The sequence below is a fragment of the Salvia hispanica genome, chromosome 1 (genome assembly GCF_029641045.1).
Source record: "Salvia hispanica isolate PSC_SH4W2 chromosome 1, Shi_PSC_v1, whole genome shotgun sequence".
In the NCBI taxonomy this organism is placed as follows: domain Eukaryota; kingdom Viridiplantae; phylum Streptophyta; class Magnoliopsida; order Lamiales; family Lamiaceae; genus Salvia; species Salvia hispanica.
In genome coordinates, this window is record NC_142692.1 from 10,552,075 (window position 1) to 10,574,023 (window position 21,949).

A 21,949-nucleotide genomic window follows, 5' to 3' on the forward strand; every position below is an offset into this window, starting at 1 on the left:
CTATTATTAGAAATGAGTAATTTTGGATGAGACAAACTAAAAAGGAAATTGAATTATCTTCGATGACACAGACGTAGAAGTCACTGGTAACATAGAGTTGTCAATTTAATAGAGAAAAGAACAATTTAAACGTCAAAAACCAAGTGCGACTTTGATTAAAGATCTTAGAAAACATTCCATGTTAAATGACATTTTGTTTTTTCTCGTAAATCCATGCATATCCCATCAGAATCTTTGATTCGGCGGAGAGTAACGTCAATTAATATCCACACATTAATTAATTTTCATACCATAGATAAATAGGACTAATAATATGATCCAGAATTTGAGCTCATTTTTCAAGCAACAAATAAAAATAACGATGATTATGTTGAAATAGCGTAAATCATGGAAGTATAAAGGACGTGGTCTTCTGAGATACTTACACATTGCGTCGGCAACATTTAAAGGTTTTATATTGGTTCAATTACCCTCATGACTTATGTTCAGTAAGTCTTTATTATATTTGGAGTATTTGCAGAGATAAAACCAGAGTAATAATTAAGTTTCAATGATTTATAAAGTCAATAGAAAGGAAAAAAATGACTAATAAAATCAAATTCGCTAACCAAATCAAATTGCTTTGGATGTAAAGTTGCGTGTGTAAACATAAAGAAATAGGAGTAATAGGCAATAATTGTACCTAAGTCAATTCCATTGAGCAAGTTGTATTTCAGGTCTGATCCACTTAGATTGGGGCTAATTTGATTATAATTTTATTAGATTAAAAATTATTAATTATGATGCTTTAAATTTAGCAGACTATTTGGGGCAGTCTTTCGATTAAAGGTTGCTTTCCTAAGAGTAAGTGTTTAGCATCTCTGATCTCAAGTTAGCAATCAAGTGGAAACTAAGTAATTCAATTTTATTTTATTAATAATTACTGAAAAACCAATTAAGATTATAGATTGATGTATACAGTTGGCTGAATTGGACCACCAATGTCTAGGAGAGATAATATTTCGGGGTTTTTAAAATTGATTTAACAGTCGATTTATGCACGAAGTCCACTTATTTCACGTATCTGTTTATACTTGTAATAACATTGAGTTATTTGTTAACCAAATAACTCCAAATTCTATGTGATATGCTCATTGAAATTACCAAATTGGTATTCAAATAGTATAATCACAAAAAAGGGGTGGAACACATTAATTTATTTTGAGGGGCGAAACACATTACTTTATTTCGGTGAGGGCTATATATAAAAAATTTAGAGTTCATAATTTTGACACAAAATTAACCTATTTCGTGATAAGGGCTTGTTCATAACAATTTGCACATAATATAAAAAAATTTGACAGTAATATCACAATGGTTTGCAAAAATTTTATAGTAATATGTGAATTGAAAAAAAAAAAAAAAGGTTGACAAGTGTTGGTTGCAAAATGCAAACACAATCTTAGTATTTCTATTCATATTTTTCTCAATATCTGAATTCAACTATTGCAAAAGGAGAATTTAACAATTACAGAACGGGCACAAGAAACATCAATGGAAGGACCTCTCGACGTAAAACATCAGTGGATTGTTTTGGCCATAATATGTATAAACACATACTACATCGGATAGAACAGTTGGTTAGTATTATTTTAGTTATTTGGGCTAATGTACAATTTATTTCCCGCTACAACTACCAAACTAAAAATTGGTATAATAAAAAAATATATACACATAATAAACCGCACTAACATGTGTGTGTGAAATGTTTGAATTGATGAGAGTAAAAACATTAGGTAAACCGGAAAGTTTGGGATGTGGAAAAAGACACTAGGCCTTTCAAAATTTATGATAGATAGAAATATTACATGAAAAAAGGGGAAATTTCCTCTACCCCAAACATAATCATTAGTAATTAATCACCCTAATTATTAGTACTATGCTCCAACTACTAACTCAATTCATATAGTACAATCAATCACCTTTATTTAACGACCGATCAATACTTCCCCTAATTATAGCCCATAGCTTAAAAACATGATTACAATCCTCATTTTTCCACCAACGGCCCCGATCAGTTCCAAAGAGGCTGCTCGGATGAAAACCCGAGGTCATCGTCGTCTGAAAACGACGTCGTGGTGGAACCGATGATGTAGGTAGCCAAATTATGTTGGTGATAATTTTGCGAAGACATGTCCATGCAAATAATGGCCATGAGATTAGCATTTTGGGATTGCATGTTTAGTAGCTGAGCCTGGGCTTTAGCTAGTTGCTGGTGGAGGTCGTTCACTTGTTTCTGAAGCTGCCAAATAGCGCCGGCGCACCCATACACCGGCTCTCTTAGCCTTGCATTCGCCTCGTACACCATGCTGCTCACCGCGTCCTCCCTTTGACCCTCCGGAACCTCCTGCTTTTCACATAGGGACAAGTCTTAATTTTGTTACTTCAATTATACTCTCATTGACAAAAGTCAAAACAGACGCAATATTATTGTACTACTACTAAAAAGGGGTTGTTAGGTTTGCAAATATAGTATATCTTGAGATTAAATATTTCATGAGATTGATTCTCACATCTCAATCTTTGATGCTTAATTATGTGATAATTAGTCATAATCACCTCCCTCGAACTAAAATAATCTCACAACTCAATCCTAGTATACATCTCAGAATTATTTTGTCTAACAAACCGAGCGGCCATTAATAGTAGAATATTCTTACCTGCAAGAACTTGATGATATTGCTGGCACCAAAGACACGGTGAGCAGTGCTGAACTTGAGAGGGTCATGAGGTGGGAAATAAGGAGCAAGGACGCATTTTTCAACGCATCGACGGCGCAGAATCTTGCAGGCGGCGCAGGGGCTGAGCACCACCGCTGATTGAGGAGATGAGGAGGAGGAAGGTGAACTTGCACTTATGTCGTCACTGCCCTCCATTTTTTCAAGGATTTGTTTTTTGTAGATTTTCAGTGTGGAAGAAAAAATTAAGGTTGGAAATTTATAGAAGCAGAGGGGCGAGTCGTTTTCTTTGAACAGAAAAGCTATACATTTTGACATGGTTGTTAGTTACTCTGTTCAGTTAGAGTTAGTATAATTTTTCTCTTTCTTATTTTTTTTAAAAGCTGTGTGAAATTATAGATTACAGTTTTTGGACTTTTGGGAGGCAAGACGATTCAATGCTCATATACATAGCTTTTTAAGTATAACTTAACTTTCTGTTTTCTTTATAAAAATTGTAAAATGACGGGACATGCGTTTTTAGACAAAACCACATGTTATATTGAAAACAATAAATTTCTACCCTTCCAAAATTGTCGGGAAATCAATTCCTCATCTGTTAATAGGTTAAACAAAAAGAAAAAGCAAATAAGAAAAAAGAGGAAGAAATAAGCATCAGTCACAATATAAGAATTTAAAGTGGAAATTTCCGAATAAATTATTTTATTATATGTGAAATCAGTTATAGAAAAGTTATATTGTTGCCATATAACACTAGAGAAATTGGGATATGGTTGTACTTGTAGGCTTGTACTGTTCATGAATTTATAGAAGAAAAAAAGGAATAGAGGTCCACACGGCATTCAGTGGCAACTGCAAATTGTAACCATTTAAAATTTTCAAGAAAAATTTTAAACTGTCGACGATCTCTTGAACACAACCACTGCATTATTGTGTAGGGAATAATAGATATGTATATTATACTGGAGAGTTGCATCAACTTTTGGTTTTCAATATCATATTTCATGTGATATTGAATATATGTGACCTGCACTAATAAAATAATAGTAATATGATAGAATCGGCTATGAACAACGAATCATAGGATCGGTTTTGTTATGATTTGTGAGCATAAAGATAATTATATTAAAATAATGGAATTTATATTAAATCATGAATTTATAATTTTTCTCAATTATTTTATCATTTTTTAAATAATGTCTTCTACTGATTTTTGTAAATGGATGAGACAATGAAAAAAATTAAAATATTATAATTTATTTATCCAATTTTATAAAACTGATTATAATCATATTAAATTTCATAGTTCAGATAACTAGTATTCTTTAAAAAAAATTGATATGATATCACCTTTTTAAAACTAATATATACATATTTAGCCATATAGATAGGTCAGTTAGTTTGAAATGTTTATCTTTTGAATTTCTTTTAGTTTGAACTTTAGTCATTAAATATTAATGTACTACTAGTAAACTGATCACTTTCCTTAGTCTTCCTAAAGTCTGGTGGCTAGTTGAGTTAGGTTTATCTTGACCATTGTGTAACTATATATCCATTTTCCACAAATTTAGCCATTCACTCATTCTCATTCGTTTACTGAAAGGGTCTATTTAATTAATCCTTCTTTAAAATGAATATATTTTCGAAACTACCAAACTAATTATCTCATTCCACTTGCGCAATTTAATGTAGCTAATCGTTAAATATTTATTTTATTTTAATTATAATACCAAACACTTGCAAATAAGTCATATAGGAGTATCTATATTTAGGTGTTACCTTATCAAATAGGAGTAGATGCTTAGACTCTGACTTAAACTATCGAGTCCGTAGTATAAATAAACTATCGAGTCTGATATACTCCCTCCGTTCCACTTTAGCAGTCCCATTAACTTTTCTGCACTCGTTTTGTAAAAATGATAATAAATAGTTAAAGTAGAGAAATAATAAAGTAAAAAAGAGAATAATGTAGATAAGACTCTTCTCTATATTATTCTCTTTTTTACTTTATTATTTCTCCACTTTAACTATTTATTATCATTTTTACAAAATGAGTGCAGAAAAGTCAATGGGACTGCTAAAGTGAGACGAAGAGAGTAATAAAAGCTTTAAAAGTATACACACAAAAAAAAGTCAATTTTGAGTACGTTTACAAAATTGCCCTATTTTTGGTAGAAATGCCATAAGGCCCATAACAAAGTCTTATACAGTTCCTTTATAATTTTTCATCATTTTAAGCTCAGGTTGGATTTTCTGGGTGCATAATGATGGGCCGTTGGTATATAATGCATTAATGTGCAGCTTAGTTTTCTCCAGGCCCATTTGAGTCCAAGTATAATTATCATACCACCATTTTTACTCCTCCCACCATTAGAGCATTACTAAGGACACACATAAACGAGAGCGTAAAGTATAATAACTATCAAATTTACCTCTTTTTTTTATGATAAATCATTCTACGAGAAGAAAGATAAATGAGAATGTGTTATACATTTTTTCATTTTGAGAAAGAACTTCATCTCTCCATCAATGGAGAGGTAAAATCTTATAATTACCATATTTATCTTTTCTTTTCATAAAAAGGCATTCTCCAATGGAGAAGATATCTGAGAAGATAGTAATATATATTATGTTTCAATGCATCTTGTACTATTTTTTGTTTAGAAAATAATTTATCTTTCTATATATTTTTTTCTTTTTAAATTTGTTGTTTTTGGAAAGATATATATATATATTTTATTTTTCTATATACTTTTTTTTTTAAAATTTATTGTTTTTGGAAAGATATATATTTTTTATTTTTTTAAAAGATAAATAGATGATATAGCTTATCATTGGAGATGTTTTTGAAAAAACACTTTTGAGCAAAAGATTTGTCGTTTTCTGGGTATATTAAGTCTAGTAAAATATTGTTAGAGTTTTGCAGTGAAAGATTGCAAATTAACTAAATTCCCAAAACTGAATCTATTTAGTAATTGTAAGATTAAACTAATTCATGCATAATGCAAGTTGTTTGCTGGAAATGCTTTTAAATTACAAAATGAATAAATGCTAAAATGTGAATTCTACGAATTAGAGTCATCTTGATTGATTTTCTAAAGAATCGTCAGTTGCTTCCTAGTATCCAACATGAATCGTTATATTCTATAAAAAAAAATCGATCTGTTTTCCGAACTCCTTATTCAATATTTTTGTGGGCAAAACTTATCGAAATATTCACTGGCAAGAATAAAAGAGAGACATTACTTTAAGCCACATGGAGAAGGAGATGAATAATTTTATTTTATGAAATTAACTTGAAAATTTTGAATCTCTCTTGTAGGAATTTCCAAATTTTCAAGTAGTGAATTAGGGTTTCTTTCTTATGTAGTCCCATTTCTATAAAGTTATGTTGTTTTATTTAGAGTCGTAAATGATTGAAGATTTTAGTTTATTTTGATGAGATAATGAATTAATAATTTGTACAAATATTCATGCGAAATTCTATTTATATATTTTTTTATGGTGGTACTGTTGTTTAACTATGAAACTATATATGTTTTTAATAACAGTAACGACATAATTTTTGTATTAGATATTTAAAATATTTTGATTTATACATTAATAAATATTTCGATTCAATCGATCAATATTTAATTAATCAAATTTCATACAAATATGATTCGCACTTCATTAAATAAATAAGCGTTTATTGTTTTTTATTGTATACTCCAATGTAGTGCATGGAAAATTTCACTAATTTCATATTTGATACGACTAATTTAATCTAAAATTTATGTTTTCGACCCGACTAATTTAATTAAACCTTTTATTTTGATTTGAGCCCCCCAAGTTATTTATCAAAAAATGATTAGCAGCCATGTGTATGATTTATGAACTATAGGGGCTGCACACATTTCTTGAATGATAATTGAAACCTCTCATTTTGACTTTCCCAAGAAAATTAAGAATATGGATATTGACACGCTTCACCGTCTTAACTCTTAACCCATCACATCGATTCTATTCCATTACACATACAAAATTTTCTCATTTTCCTTTCCCTACATTTTCTGACCATATCAAACAAAATCCTCGCCGCTTCCGTTCTTTAATCCTTCTCCCACCAAATTCTAATCTTTTTCGTTTCCGCTTTAACAAATTTTCAAGGAACGGAGGGGCTGCTTATAATTCATAATGGTTCAGATTAAAGAGTTGTATCCTTTCTTTCCCTGTGTTTGTTTCCTATCTCTGCCTATGATCATCGCGTTTTTTGTGCATTTTGTAATGAATCCTGATGCAATTGCTTGAATTCCATGCTGTTTTTTCCAGGAAATTTCCGAAAGTTTTTATTTTTATTCGAATTTTGCAATGCATACTCTGTTTTTTCCTTGACCAACCCGCTTTTTCCTTACTGGGGTTGTGTTGCAGTCGGATTGTTATGCCGTTATCATTGGAAGAGGTAATTGCTACAAATATTTCAAGGAATTACAGCATTGGTATATATTTCTCATGTAATGCTCATTTGATTATTTTGGTTTTTGGCAGTTTCAAGTAGCTCAGATGTACATGGTTATGAAAATGCAGCAACAGAACACCAATTCGACGGAAGGGGTGGAGGTGCTGGAGAACAAGCCTTTCGAAGACGACGAAATTGGAAAAGGCCAATACACTTTGAAAATTTATAGGCTGCAAAGGTAGTTTTTGTTGCTTTCTTAGGATTGTGTTTCTATCTAAATGCTGTTTATCATCTTCCTCTGTATTTAATGTTATTGTTATGGTGTCAATCTTTGGTATTGGATTATGGGTTTATTTACTTTAATCTGTTATTTTCAGCAAAGCTCCTACTTGGCTATCTAAATTTGCCCCGGCCGATGCTCTTGTGATGCAAGAGGAAGCTTGGAATGCATATCCAAGGTGTAAATCAGGTTTGTTCCCTGTATCTATTCATGTTATCATCTGAATATTTGTTTAAGTTGTCTTTTGTCTTAAAATATTTTCATCGTTGTTCATTTCATGGGGCGAATCTCAATCCAACTCGAGCAGTAATCAAGGTAAATGAATGATGTATGTTGTTTGATTTTCTATCTACAGGCGATCTTCCTGGATTGTGATGATAGTTTTTTGGGTTTTTGATGTATTTCAGTGCTTGTATTTCACAAGGTTTATTCTTACTATAGAAACCATTCACGCAGCTGACTGCGGTCTATCTGAAAATGTAAGTTATATGCCAGCTCATGATATTTTGGAAACAAGTTTGTGATGTAGGTGTTTCCATGAGCAAGGTTGTAATTCATTTTCCTTTTGGTTTTCTCGTCGGACATGTAGATGCATGGCCTCACTAAAGAGCAATTGGCAGCTAGGCAGGTGGAGACTCTTGACATAGCTTCAGATTCCAGAGATTATTGGAGCTATATAATTGGGGCTAGCAATTTCGATTTTTCTCAGTTTCAATCAGCTCGAACTGGCCGTGGTCCATTATTAGATCGATGGCAGGTTGGTGTCTCCTCTTCATTTACCTGGAACAAACCAAAGTTGTGGGTGTCTTTTTTTTCTATCTTCATTTACCTGGAATGAACCAAATATTGCCCATTCTTCTGAAAAATGTCTATGAGTTCCTTTGGTTATCTATGACGCTGAAACTAGTTAGATGCTTTCGAACAAATAATATTATGTTACTTGTAATTGTCATACAATCCAGAAAATTCAGATTATATTTAACAGGTTTCTCGATGCCTAATTGTGAGTGTCAGCATTAGGGCATTAAATGTTAGAGGTTTCTCGATGCCTAGTTCAGATTCAATATAACAGGTTTCATCGACTATTTCTGCAAATGATGTCTGGAAAAAAATCTGTAATAAATTGAAATTGATCATCAACTTTATTGGCTCAAGCATGATAGAGAGTATTTGAAAATCAGTTAGGAATCATTATCAAACTTTAGCGACTAAAGAATGAAGTATATGTCCATGATATTCCACCCAGAGGAAATATATCGTATTGAAACAAATCATAGATATGGTAGTAACACATATTGGGCCAGATTTATTTCCTTTCAGACTCTATATTTAACAAGAACTGCATGGAGAAGATGCATTGAAATGTATGCTTTTGCTCTCCCATTAGCAATGTGCCCTAAATAAGGTTTTTCTTCAGCTTCATTACTTCATTACTTGATGTTTACAGGAGCAATGTGATCCAGTTATGACAGCTTACAAGTTGGTTACGATAGATGTCCCGTACTGGGGCTTCGGCAGTAAACTTGAACAAGCTTTGCTTGCGGTATGATTTTTAGTAGGATAATATGTCAATGTTCTAGAGTAGGACAATTTTCACAAATCCTATGTTTCGTCTCACATTTATTTCATGCACAATACCGAAACGAGTATACTGTAAAAGTAAATAGTCACTGAAGTATGTATCATTTTTCCTCAAGCACATTTTGATGGCATATACCTCGTAGCCTCGTAGGATACCCATCCCTTGATACCACCTAGTTTAACTGAATGTTACACCTATAACATCCATGTAGTTTGAATGAAACTTTATCCATCATATTTGCATTTGATCTTGTTTTTCACATTATGTACTTACGGCCTTTGTCTTCGTAATATTTCAGGGGGAAAAGGCACTCTTTCTTGAAAGTCATAGAAATTGCTTCGGTTGGATCGATGAGTGGTTTGGGATGAATGTGGATATGATGCGTGAGCTCGAGAAACAAAGTGATTCTTCATTGAACGAGGTAAAATATGATTCAAAAACCAAAGCATCAATTCTGACTTGAGGAAATGTTGCTGCTATGTACTCGTACATCTCTTCCCTTAGGAATTTTATAGTATATCCGTAGCTCTTCGTGTTGTCCTGAGTTGCTGCACACGCATATTCTTCCTTTCTATCAAAGTAAAAAAAAAAGATGAGCAACGAAATTTGTTATTATATCCTCTTTTATTCCGATCCCTGTGCCAATAATTGATATGCCATGTCACCAAACGTTTGAGGTCCCTTATACCACTTCAAATGACATGATTGTTTTTATTTGAATAAGAACTTTGTGTAACAACTAATGCCAGATATTTTAAATTCTCGTGCTGATGCAGAAATTAGGTAGGCCTGGTCTAGTTGAAAACGGGATGGAATCAGATGGTAGACTAGAAGGTGCTGGTGCTAAGGATCTCGTAAGAGTTCCTGAATCCTAGATATCATGCTTCTGATCTTGCTCAGTTACGTTAGTTCTCGTCTCGTGAAGACATCGGGGCGTGTTCGACTGTAGAAGACTCTAGGCATAGATCAACACGTGTGAAAAGGTCAAATTCCTTCTACCTCTTATTTTTGGTTAGAAGCTGGAACACAAATTTAGACATCTGATAACAAAAGCTGCTGCTGCTTTGATGCATTTAGATTATTTGAATCGTATCCTAGTTGTAATTTATTCTTTTGTTCACATTGTTAATAAGTATAGTAATGTTATCTCGTGTAAATAATTGATTTAGACTATCATCTACTGGTCAATCGTTCGATGCTTAGGGGCTGTCTAATAGAGATAGTTAACAATTTTAGTAAAAAGATAAGTTTAAACAAGAGTTACATATATTATTCCAATGATCAAATGGTTACTTCAAATCATGATCTCTAAAATGATGCAATCTTCTATTCCACGCAAATTCCCTAATAAGTATCCACAAGTTTATGAAATTGCTTTCTTTCTTCGTTCGGGTCAGAAAAGCCGGCTAGGGCGAGCTTTCTGCATACGGGTCTCACCATGGGGATCATCGAGCTGTTTGTTGTGTCTGACAGCGGCTAAGGCAACGACATACACTAAAACTAAGACGATGAGGATGATAACGTTGATGACTGAGACTCTTCTCCAGCTCTTCTTGAGGCTGGCTAATACGCCGGCCTTGCATGAGCCGCAGCTGTAGCATAGCTGATGCTGCTCGTTGCTCCACTGTGCACAGTCAGGGTCCGTTCCAGTCAGCCCTCCGCCCGAGATCCAGAATGTCTCATTCATGTATGTGTACCCACACGACGTTGGTGGCTTGCAGCATCCCGACTACGTACAATTTTCAAATTTCATGTTAATATTAATCATAAAGAAATAAATTATGGATTTTATTCTTACAGAAGCCACCAAACGTCCGTATCTGATCAAACATTTATCAGCACGTCGAAATAACCAATCATACGGAGATTATTTTTAAATTGTTTTAGTTCATACGAATATAAATGTTATTTTAAGATCATTTTACTTTACACGATCTTATGCCTTTCATATGAAATAAAACAATCTAAAAATGACTTCTGGCTTAGCAAGAAATGATCTCTGTATGTAGGATTTAATTATGCATATATCATCATATTAACTCTTGTGTTTTTACGCTAAAAAGAAAGAAAACACCTGCATATTGCAACATAAATAAATCAGAGAGATAGTTAAACTTACCAACTTTTCCGAAGCAAATGAATAAAGATTTTTATAGTGGACTGGGAATAAAGCATGAGAAATAAAAAAGTAAATGAAGACAAAATGTAAAAAGGTTATTTCACTATGTTGTTTGTCCCTTTTGCCTCATTTAGAAGAACAAGCAATAAAAAAGAGTAAAAGAAACACTACTTTTTTATATTCTGCAGCCAAAGAGGTTTAAAGCAAAAGGGTCCATCACTATTCAAGAGAGAGATTTATGCAGAACCCAATAGCTCCTATACGTTTGTGCAACTTGTACTGATGAACTAAGAAATGGTAGTATATACATACTCCATTATTTTCACAAAATTTAGATTACTTTTTGATAATCAAGAATCTGATAATACTACGAGTAATATTTATGGCCCCAATTTGGTCAAGCATTAATAGATGTAGGCAAATTCAAGTCGTTCATTTTAAAAAAATAAACTTTAATCAACTAGATCTAGGATGTGTGTTATATTTAATTAGATTCTCAATTCACATAAAGCATGATTTGCAATTCGTTCGAATCTGTGCTTGGCTCAAATGAACTGACCAATTGGAAAAGGCACTTTAATTGTTTAGATTCTTAAAAAAATAAAGCATTTCTACTTTCATTGAATCAAATAAAAAAATTAAGTGACACAAAAGTGCCACCACCACAATGACACTCTAAATTTTACAATAATAATGGAATCATCAGATAGCTCACCATTTTTCTTATGTAAGTACTCCTCATTTGGTTATGAATTTGATTGTAGGTTATATCCATATTCCCAATTAGGGGTCATTTCTTAATTGGTAAGCTTTCGCATGTTAGACCAACCAAAAATGAAATGAACCTAGGATAATTTAATTTATCAAATAAAAATATCGAAGGGTCACTTAATCAACACGCAAATGCGTATAGCATATTTTTACTTCAGCTTCTCAATTATAGATTTTGTAGTAACATACATAAAAAATATTTCCTCTAAAATTTCTCTAGATCATATATCATTTCACGTATCATATAATATAAATAAAATATTTAAATATGAATTAATTACCTCAATGGGGGTGAGTTTCCTGAGGTAGAAGAGCTCGGGCGACTCAGGAAAACCTCCGACGTATCTATGCAGGTTGCGGCACACGTGCGAGGCCCGAATGCAGTCGCTGATCTTGGCCCAGTAAACGGGAGAGGAAACCCGGTCAGCGAGCCAACCGGAGTAGTCCTGGAGGGAGTAGTCGAGGTACACCCGGTTCATCACGGGGCGCCCGGAGCCCCTCTCCGTGGAGGAGTAGGCGAAGATGACGAAGAAGACGAGGGCCGCGATGACGAAAAACATGGCCCACAGGTAGACGTACATGAGGAAGGTGTTGCGGTAGCAGGCGCCCGCGATGCCCGCCAGCGACACCACCATGACGGCGATGCCGATTAGGATCAGCGGCCACTGGAGGAACTTCATGCAGTCGGTGCTGCTTGCGCGGCTGCTCAGCCATATGCCGCCGCCTATGATTGGAAGGGAAAGGAGGAAGCTTAGGAAGTTGAGGAATCCGATTAGGTTGTTGCTCTTTGCCATGTATCTTCTTTTTTTCTTTTTTTTTTCCTTTGCAAGCTTAGTTTATGAAAGGAAGGGCAATAATGCGAAGTATAGATATATAGGAATGTGGAAAGACCACTTTTTATGGTTTTCACTTTATGATTTTATTTTTTTTCATTATGTTAAATTCTACAAATAAAAATATACCACATAAATATATTTCAATATTGTAAAAGAACACTGTTCTATGTTCTATCTTGATAGTCCACTCATGTGTGGAGGTTTGCACCGACCGGCTCCTTTTTTATTTTTGAAATAATCTCATGTACTCCCTCCGTCCCCATTAGAAGTAGCACTTTGACCGGGCACGAATTTTAAAAAATGTAAAGAAAAGTTGGGTTGAAAAAGTTAGTGGAATGTGAGACCTACTTACCATTTATGGTAAAAATGAAGTGCTACTCTTAATTGAGGACGGACCAAAATGGAAATTAGTAACTCATATTCGGGGATGGAGGGAGTATTATTTTTAATTAAATTTAGTGAAATTTTGTATTGAATTAGTACTATTAATGTCTAATCATAAATTATTAAATACTAGTACTAATTAAATTGATTGTAAACTCTAATATGATTACTAATAAATAAACAAAAATTCAAGGTAACAACCAAATTTATGTCCTATCTTGATAGATAAACAAAGACGTTGGCTAGTCTTTGCCTGATGACAATAGTAAATTACTAATGATAACGCATAATCGTCAAAGTGTTCTATGGAATATTGCATAGCTCTTGTGTTAGAAGATATTGCACAAAATCAGGAATTGATATGGGAGAATATTTCACATTTATTAGTGTAATCTAGGTTTACCATGTATAGAAAATCCTAGGCTATATAATCATGTAAACTCTACATTGTTGATATATTGAATAGAATTAAACCCTTCTACCGATTTCTACATGGCCTCAGAGCAGCAACGATCCAGGCTCAGAAAATTCTCATCACAGCCCTGAAATACCTTTCCCGACCTTTTTTTTCCGACCAGAAATCGAACCCTACAAACCAGCAACATTGCCAGATTCAGATGATACAAAACCAGAACAGCCAGAACAGATAACCAGTTTGAGAAATAGCAAAAGTGTCACCATCGCATTCAAATTAAATGGGAAGAACTACCCCCTATGTTCAAGATTGATCAAGGTGAAAATCAGAGGCCGAGGAGCTATTCGTACATCCGGAACGAACCCCCAGAACCCGGGAGTAAGGGGTTCGACGAGTGGGAGGAGAACGACTTGGTGTTGTTCTCGTGGATCGTCGACAACATCGAGAATGATATCGTCGCCGATTTCGCCCACCACCAAACAACCAAAGCGTTATGGGATAACCTCGCTGTGACGTTCGAGAACAGAGCCGACAAATACAATACCTACGACCTAGAAGAAAAGGCGATAAACATCAGACAAGGAAGTCCCGATCTAGAGACGTATTATCGGAGGATCCACGGGCTGTGGATCAGCATTGACAGAAGCCAGAAACAACCGATTAGCTGTTGCGACAAGGGGATTGATCAGTTCCGAACGCACTCAAACGAGAAGCGTTTAATCAAGTTTCAGACTGGGCTAAATCAGGAGTATGGTTCGATTTGGAGAGACTTCCTGAAGGAGGAGCCGACCCCATCAGTAGAGGGTGCGTATGGATGGGTGAAGACGGAGGCGGCTGACTCAACTTTATTTTACCCAAATAATACACGCAAATGTACGGGGTTATCGTAGCAAACAACAAGTAAGAGTATATCGTATCCCACAGAGACAATTTAGTGTAAACCTAAGTACCACGAACAAATTTCAACTACTATCCAGACGATCGAGAATTTTGGTTTTAAACTAACACTACTAAAAGCATATAAAATCAGAGATTAAAATAAGCACTTAAACAAGAAAACAATTAAGCAAGTTGTAGAAAATGATAGAAAAATATGCAGAATTCAAGGATCCGATGCGCAACTCATAGCCTAACCCAATTGAAACCGATTTACCATTTAAAGTCTCCAGAATTGTTGAATCAATCACAAATATAGATTAAACCCCCTCCCGAGGTGAGAAATCCGTAGATTAGGTGTAATAATTGAAGTCCCCTTCTAATTCTTAGACCTAACTCCTAATAGTTCAATTAGATTAAAGATCCCACTCAAAACCTCAACTCTCCCGAGTTTTATTGAATTAAGGTGTGAATTATTCTTCTTTCAAGGTTAAATATTTTATCTCCTAATTATTCTAAGAAACCCTACACTCCCAATTGGTGATCAAGCAATTGTTAGGAAAAAGCACAAGAATAATTCAAACAATTACAAGAGCAAGATAAAAACGAAGTCAATTGGATTAAAACTGTGAATCAATGCATCTTCACCAAGAATTCTACATGAAAAGTTTAGTTACTCATGTTCATAGTAGAAAACAAAAAGAAACTAAGCAAAACAGTGGAAATCATGATGCGAATCGCAATTGGCGGAAGAATTGAAGCTTGAATCTTCAATCTTCTTCCAAGAGTTCTTCACAAAGAGAGAGCGTGTGTTTTGTCGCTTGTAGAGAATGCCTAGAATTGACCTAATTCTTCCTTCTTATTTTCTCTTCAAAAAATTGCGTTTCAGCTCTAAAAATCGCCAAAATGACGAACCCGGCCGGGTGGAATTAATCCACTGGAAATTCACCCGGTCGGGTGGGAATTCTTCGGTACTCTCTGGAGTCTCGCAGGCTTAATTACGCCACCCGGCCGGGTGGAATTATAGGGTAATAATTCACTCGGCTGGGTGAGATTTTCTGGACAGCGCAGTGTTCGTATAACGGCCATAACTTCTTCTACCGAACTCCGATTGAGGCGTGCGAGATACACACGCGAATATCTTTTGAAGACGAAGAGATTGATATGCATTAGGGGCTTATTGGACTTCAAATATCTAGTAAATATTGTCTCAAACCAAGGCTGCTGCACATCCACATATTTTGTACCTTTTTCTACACATTCTTAACAAAATGGTCAACATACCAACATAATAGAGAAGTAGATATAAACACGCCTAATAATGACGAAATATGCTCAAATTCATACAAAACCGCCCTCTAAAACCATGTAAAATCCAAGTATGTCAACTCCCCCAAACTTACATAATTGCTAGTCCTCGAGCAATGAAGAAAAAAGAACTAAAAGAAGACTTGGATTTAAAGGGATTTTAGACATCATCATCATCTCAAAGAATACGGAATAAAGGAGCATATCACATACAAATTCCATCAAATTAAGATGTTGAATGCACTTTTACTACTAACTCGTATATCACCTTGGATTCATGCTTCACTCGGATGTATATATGTGTGTTTATTCACCTCACTCAAAAGTGTATAAGATATCAAGTAGTCGCTCAAATCAAGCAAAAATGCATGGTTTACCATAAGCTTGCTCAATGTCTAACCTCTCCTCTACCTCGTGTGACAATAAATCAAGAGTCCGAAAGGTCTTTTATTTAGGTTATAACGTCGGCTCTTTGGTAAGGTGAGGAAATATTTGGCTAAAGTGACTGAAATTCCCAAAACGTAAAATCCCAAGAAATCACAACAATCAACTTTTAACTTCAACCATTCTCAAAACACTTCTCGATAATAACTAGACTTTGTCTAATTTCTTCTCAACTTCCAAAGACCTCAAATTATTCTCTATATACAATTTTTTTTCTCTTTTCTCTTTTTTTTTTCTTTTTCTTCTTTTTTTCTTCGTTCACGTTTTTTTTAAGTACAAACTCAACCAACCTTTTTCAATCATACTCTCCCAACTCTTCTTTTCATATCTCAACGAATTTAGAGTCTAAGATTCTCAACCCACTTGATTAGCTTGACAAAAGAAAAGACTTAAGGCTCAAACTTGGCTATCAAGGGTGTTATACATGAAGGTTAGTGTTTAGGTAAAATTGAGGCTAACAACGATGGCCTAACATCTTCCCCTATCTTTAAGGTCGCTATGTAGACTCAAGAAGACCAGGAGCAAGTTCTAGAAACACATGCACAATTGATGATAAAACACACATGAAAGAATTGAAGGCTCAAAAATCTCACTTGGCTAAATAGCATGAATCAAGGCAAACAAGCATTTCCTTACTTATGCACCCTATTACTCAAACTCTCAAGTCAATGGTCAAGTGATAGCTCAAGATGGATGGTTCTTTTATCATAGACGACTAGTCTTCACCCCAATTACTACCAATTTTTTTTTTCATTTCAAGCCTCAAAATTTCCAATCAATCACAACCAAACAAAACAATTCTATCCTAAAACAAAATAAAAAGCAACAAAAGACAATTAATCAATCTAAAGCACTAAGATAAGTACCTCGTTAGTGTCTCTATCCACCATATCATCCCCCCCAAACTTATTCAAAGCTATGCAAAGAATAAGTTTGAAAAGTTGGTGGAGAAAAGAGACTTACATGGTATGCAAGCAACACAAAACACACTAAAAACAAACTGAAACGATAAAATTAAAAGTAACCTACTGGGGGTTCCCTCCCCTACAGTGCCTTTGGTTATCGTCGTTGGCTCGACGTCCTCCATGAGCTGCATCATGTCACGCCATAATTGGTGGTGTTGGCTTTTATGTCAATCTTGGAAGCATAGAGAATCTCGCCAATCTCTTCTTCCACCAAGTATTTTTCAGAGCTCCATCAGAAAGTTTGGTCTCCGCTTTGGATGAATTTTCACCTTTTGTTTTCTTCTCCTTAATTTTAGGATTTGATGCAATCTTTTCTTTAGAAATTGATCCACCACATGAACCAAACATCCACTGCGGCAAAGATAATTCCCCAATTGTGGACTCAATTTCTTGTGCCTTTTGGACTTCTACAACATGCACAGCTTTGCACTCCTTCTTCGTAACCAGTTCCTCTTCCTCACTACTCTTCATAGCATTGTAGATAGATAAGATGTGGCGTTTGTTGCCCATATGAAGAGTGGGCTCTCCCCTCGCTATATCTATCAATGCTTTTCCCGTTGCAAGGAATGGACGCCCCAGGATAAGCGGTACATTCACGTCTTCTTCCATATCCAACACTACAAAATCGACGGGAAATATGAAGTCGTGTACCTTCACAAGAACGTCCTCAACAATTCCTTTGGGATATGTGATGGTTCTATCTGCCATCTGCAGTGTGATTGTAGTCGGCTTGAGAGTGTCGATCTTCATCTTTTTGAAAAATGATAATGGCATCAAATTTATGCTCGCCCCCAGATCACAAAGTGCATTTGTCTGTCTGTCATTTCCAATGACGCATGAGATGTTGAAACTCTCAGGATCTTTAAGCTTGGCCGGCAGCTTTTTCTGAATTATGGCACTACAGTTTTCAGATATGTTCACCGTCTCATAGTCAGTCCACTTCTTCTTCTTGGAGAGCACATCTTTTAGGAACTTTGCATATGTAGGCATTTCTTAAAGTGCCTCCACCAATGGGATATTCAAGTTCACCTTCGTGAAGATGTCTAAGAACCTCGAGAACTGATTATCTGTCTTCTTCTTCTGAACACGTTGAGGATAAGGGATCCTCACTTCAGCTGGAGTATGAGCTGTAGGTGGTGTGGGTGAAGGTATAGTCGTGTTCTCCTTAGGTGGAGTAGAAATTTGCACTGTCTCATCTTCTTTGACCAATTCCTCCTCTTCAGCTCTCTTTTCTGCTACTCTACCCTCATTCTCGGATGGCATTGAAGGTCCCTCGTAGTTTGTTCCACTCCTCAGATATATAGCTTTGCAGTCCTTGGGATTGATGATAGTGGTAGAAGGGAATTTTCCTGGTTGCGTAAGAGTGCTCACAGTCTGGGAAATCTGGCTGATTTGAATATCAATGTTCTTCAAATGCGTGGCCATTCCCTGTACATCCGCCTCGACCTTCTCCATCCTTTGATTGTTCTGCTCCATGACCTTATTAGATTGTAGCATGAATGACTTGAGTATGTCCTCCGTGGTCATCTTCTTGGGGTCGTTCATCATCCCATCAGAAACTGTGAGTCCCGGAGGAGGCTGCAGGGCATTATTGGGGTTCCCATAAGAGAGATTGGGATGCCCCTTGTTCCCATACTGGTTGTGTCCTCCACTATAAAAGTTCGGGTGTGAGTTGTTGTAATACCTGTTGACTCCTTGCTGCACATAATTCGCATCCTCCATATTTCCTTGGGGCTCTTGAGACGGTTGCCCCATCGCCATGCAGTCGAACTTCATAGTTAATGCATCCAGCTTGTCAGATAAGGTGCTCATTGTATCATGATCCGTGGTATAAGCCACCCTATGCACCTTACTCCTTTCGTTGCTCCATCCTTCATCACTGGATGCAAGCTCTTCAATCACCTCTATCGCCTCCTCCTCTCCTTTCTTGAGAAGATTACCTCCCGCACTTAAATTTAACTCCCGTTGCGCTTCAGGTAAACATCCCTTAAAGAATGTAATAACTTGCACTGTTGGGGACAGACCATGATTGAGACACCTCTTCAGCAAGGCTTTGAATCTCCCCAATGCATCTCTGATAGTCTCCGCAGGAATCATCTGAAAGGCAATGATCTCGTGTTGCCTCTTAATAGCCTCACTAGGGGGATAGAACTTCTCCAGGAATTTATGGACCATCTGGTCCCATGTTCTAATGGACCTCGTTGCCAAACTCTCTAGCCAATCTTTCGCTGAATCCTCTAAGGAAAAAGGAAACAGTCTCAGTCGGATCCGATCATCTGTCACGCCATTCATCTTCGTTGTGTTGCAAATCTGAATGAACTTGGTAATGTGCTTGTTAGGGTCATCTGAGGATTTGCTCCTAAAAGCAATGTTTTCCGACATTTGGATCAGTCCTCTTTTCATCTCAAAGGTGTTGGCGTCGATATTATTGTGGACTGGTGGGTTTGCTACTCCCTGGTAAACATATTGATTTTGCACTGGTACAGCTGGTGCACGATTGACCTGTCGGCGCAATTCCTCCAGCTGTCGTAAAAGCTCGGCATTAGTGGGAGGAGGGGGTAGTGGGCCATTATTGTTGTTCCCTTCTTCGTTCTCCATCAGAATAGGAAAATCAGGATCAAGTTGAATATGATCCTAAACTAGTGATCGAATAGGTGAGAGGTCCCTCCGATCAGAAGATGCTCCTACGCGGTTAGGCGAAGAAGCTTGAATCTTCTTTGTGAGTCTCCTATATGCATTCCTCCTCCAGTTTGATGCTTCGATTTCTGGATCGAAAGGTTCTAGAGGCAAGCCTTTAGAACGTGTGCGCATACACCTGAACAAGAAACACAATTGTGAGAGCTCGAAAAATTAAAAGAAAAAAAATAAAGCAGTAATGTCTGAAGTAGTAATCTTGATTATTATCACGCTATCAAGCTATATAACACAAAAAATTGTCCCCGGCAACGGCGCCAAAAACTTGACTCAACTTTATTTTACCCAAATAATACCCACAAGTGTACGGGGTTATCGTAGCAAACAGCAAGCAAGAGTATATCGTATCCCACAGAGACAATTTAGTGTAAACCTAAGTACCACGAACAAATTTCAACTACTATCCAGACGATCGAGAATTTTGGTTTTAAACTAACACTACTAAAAGCATATAAAATCAGAGATTAAAATAAGCACTTAAACAAGAAAACAATTAAGCAAGTTGTAGAAAATGATAAAAAAAATATGCAGAATTCAAGGATCCGATGCGCAACTCATAGCCTAACCCAATTGAAACCGATTTACCATTTAAAGTCTCCAGAATTGTTGAATCAATCACAAATATAGATTAAACCCCCTCCCGAGGTGAGAAATCCGTAGATTAGGTGTAATAATTGAAGTCCCCTTCTAATTCTTAGACCTAACTCCTAATAGTTTAATTAGATTAAAGATCCCACTCAAAACCTCAACTCTCCCGAGTTTTGTTGAATTAAGGTGTGAATTATTCTTCTTTCAAGGTTAAATATTTCATCTCCTAATTATTCTAAGAAACCCTATACTCCATATTGGTGATCAAGCAATTGTTAGGAAAAAGCACAAGAATAATTCAAACAATTACAAGAGTAAGATAAAAACGAAGTCAATTGGATTAAAACTATGAATCAATGCATCTTCACCAAGAATTCTACATGAAAAGTTTAGTTACTCATGTTCATGGTAGAAAACAAAAAGAAACTAAGCAAAACAGTGGAAATCATGATGCGAATCGCAATTGGCGGAGGAATTGAAGCTTGAATCTTCAATCTTCCTCCAAGAGTTCTTCAAGCTTGTAGAGAATGCCTAGAATTGACCTAATTCTTCCTTCTTATTTCCTCTTCAAAAAATTGCGTTTCAGCTCTAAAAAACGCCAAAATGACGGACCCGGCCGGGTGGAATTAATCCACTGGAAATTCACCCAGCCGGGTGGGAATTCTTCGGTACTCTCTGGAGTCTCGCAGGCTTAATTACACCACCCGGCCGGGTGTAATTATAGGGTAATAATTCACCCGGCTGGGTGAGATTTTCTGGACAGCGCAGTGTTCGTATAACGGCCATAACTTCTTCTACCGAACTCCGATTGAGGCGTGCGAGATACCCACGCGAAGATCCTTCGAAGACGAAGAGATTGAGATGAATTAGGGGATGATTAGACTTCAAAATATCTAGTAAATATTGTCTCAAACCAAGGCTGCTGCACATCCACATATTTTATACCTTTCTCTACACATTCTTAACAAAATGGTCAACATACCAACATAATAGAGAAGTAGATATAAACACGCCTAATAATGACGAAATATGCTCAAATTCATACAAAACCACCCTCTAAAACCATGTAAAATCTAAGTATGTCAGCGGCTCGACGTCGAATCATGCCACCGGCGTCACCACCACCCACCGGAGAAGCCTACGGTGGAAACACCGATTCATCACTTGGGGAAATAGGCCAGGGCTTCGCCGCACAGACCCAGCGACCTCCACACCATAACGGACCACCACCGCTACGCTCCGCCACCAACAACCGACCGAGAAACAGGCCCGATACGTCAAAATTGTGGTGTTCCCATTGTGGAAAACAGAAACACACTTGGGAGACCTGCTTCAAATGGCTTGGATACCCAGAATGGTGGGAAGAACGACAAAAGGCCAGGGCATCACAGGCTCAAGCAAAAATCGCGATCGGGGTGAACGAAGATGGAGGGCCACGGCGGATTGAAGCCGGGAACCATGGGGAACCGGCCGGAACTGGAGCAGGGACGCATCAGGAAGCTTCACCGGTCGGTGGAGGAGTGAGGGGCGCC

The 21,949-nt window shown here is 36.3% G+C and overlaps 3 protein-coding genes and 1 pseudogene across 4 annotated transcripts; 1 reads left to right on the plus strand and 3 right to left on the minus strand.

The window, feature by feature from the left end:
* Positions 1–1,795: 1,795 nt before the first annotated feature.
* On the minus strand, positions 1,796–2,956 carry LOC125222339 (LOB domain-containing protein 1-like). Of its 2 annotated transcripts, none has more exons than XM_048124868.2 (2): positions 2,700–2,956; positions 1,796–2,389 (listed from the first exon to the last, which is right to left on the minus strand). In XM_048124868.2, exons 1-2 carry the CDS (start codon positions 2,913–2,915, stop codon positions 2,054–2,056), a joined length of 552 nt encoding a protein of 183 aa, XP_047980825.1. In that variant the 5' UTR covers positions 2,916–2,956; the 3' UTR covers positions 1,796–2,053. The 2 variants fall into 2 exon arrangements, with proteins under 2 accessions (XP_047980825.1, XP_047980826.1); XM_048124869.2 differs by having other exon boundaries at positions 1,796–2,386; positions 2,700–2,955.
* Positions 2,957–6,729: 3,773 nt separating this feature from the next.
* On the plus strand, positions 6,730–10,185 carry LOC125222337 (uncharacterized). Its single transcript, XM_048124865.2, has 10 exons — positions 6,730–6,913; positions 7,128–7,158; positions 7,245–7,393; positions 7,533–7,624; positions 7,743–7,750; positions 7,843–7,914; positions 8,025–8,192; positions 8,883–8,978; positions 9,316–9,438; positions 9,794–10,185. Exons 1-10 carry the CDS (start codon positions 6,894–6,896, stop codon positions 9,890–9,892), a joined length of 858 nt encoding a protein of 285 aa, XP_047980822.1. The 5' UTR covers positions 6,730–6,893; the 3' UTR covers positions 9,893–10,185.
* A 46-nt stretch (positions 10,186–10,231) lies between these two features.
* LOC125222338 (tetraspanin-3-like) lies at positions 10,232–12,755 on the minus strand. Its single transcript, XM_048124867.2, has 2 exons — positions 12,189–12,755; positions 10,232–10,746 (listed from the first exon to the last, which is right to left on the minus strand). Exons 1-2 carry the CDS (start codon positions 12,699–12,701, stop codon positions 10,411–10,413), a joined length of 849 nt encoding a protein of 282 aa, XP_047980824.1. The 5' UTR covers positions 12,702–12,755; the 3' UTR covers positions 10,232–10,410.
* A 4,542-nt stretch (positions 12,756–17,297) lies between these two features.
* On the minus strand, positions 17,298–19,733 carry LOC125221292 (uncharacterized; annotated as a pseudogene).
* Between the last annotated feature and the right edge of the window lie 2,216 nt (positions 19,734–21,949).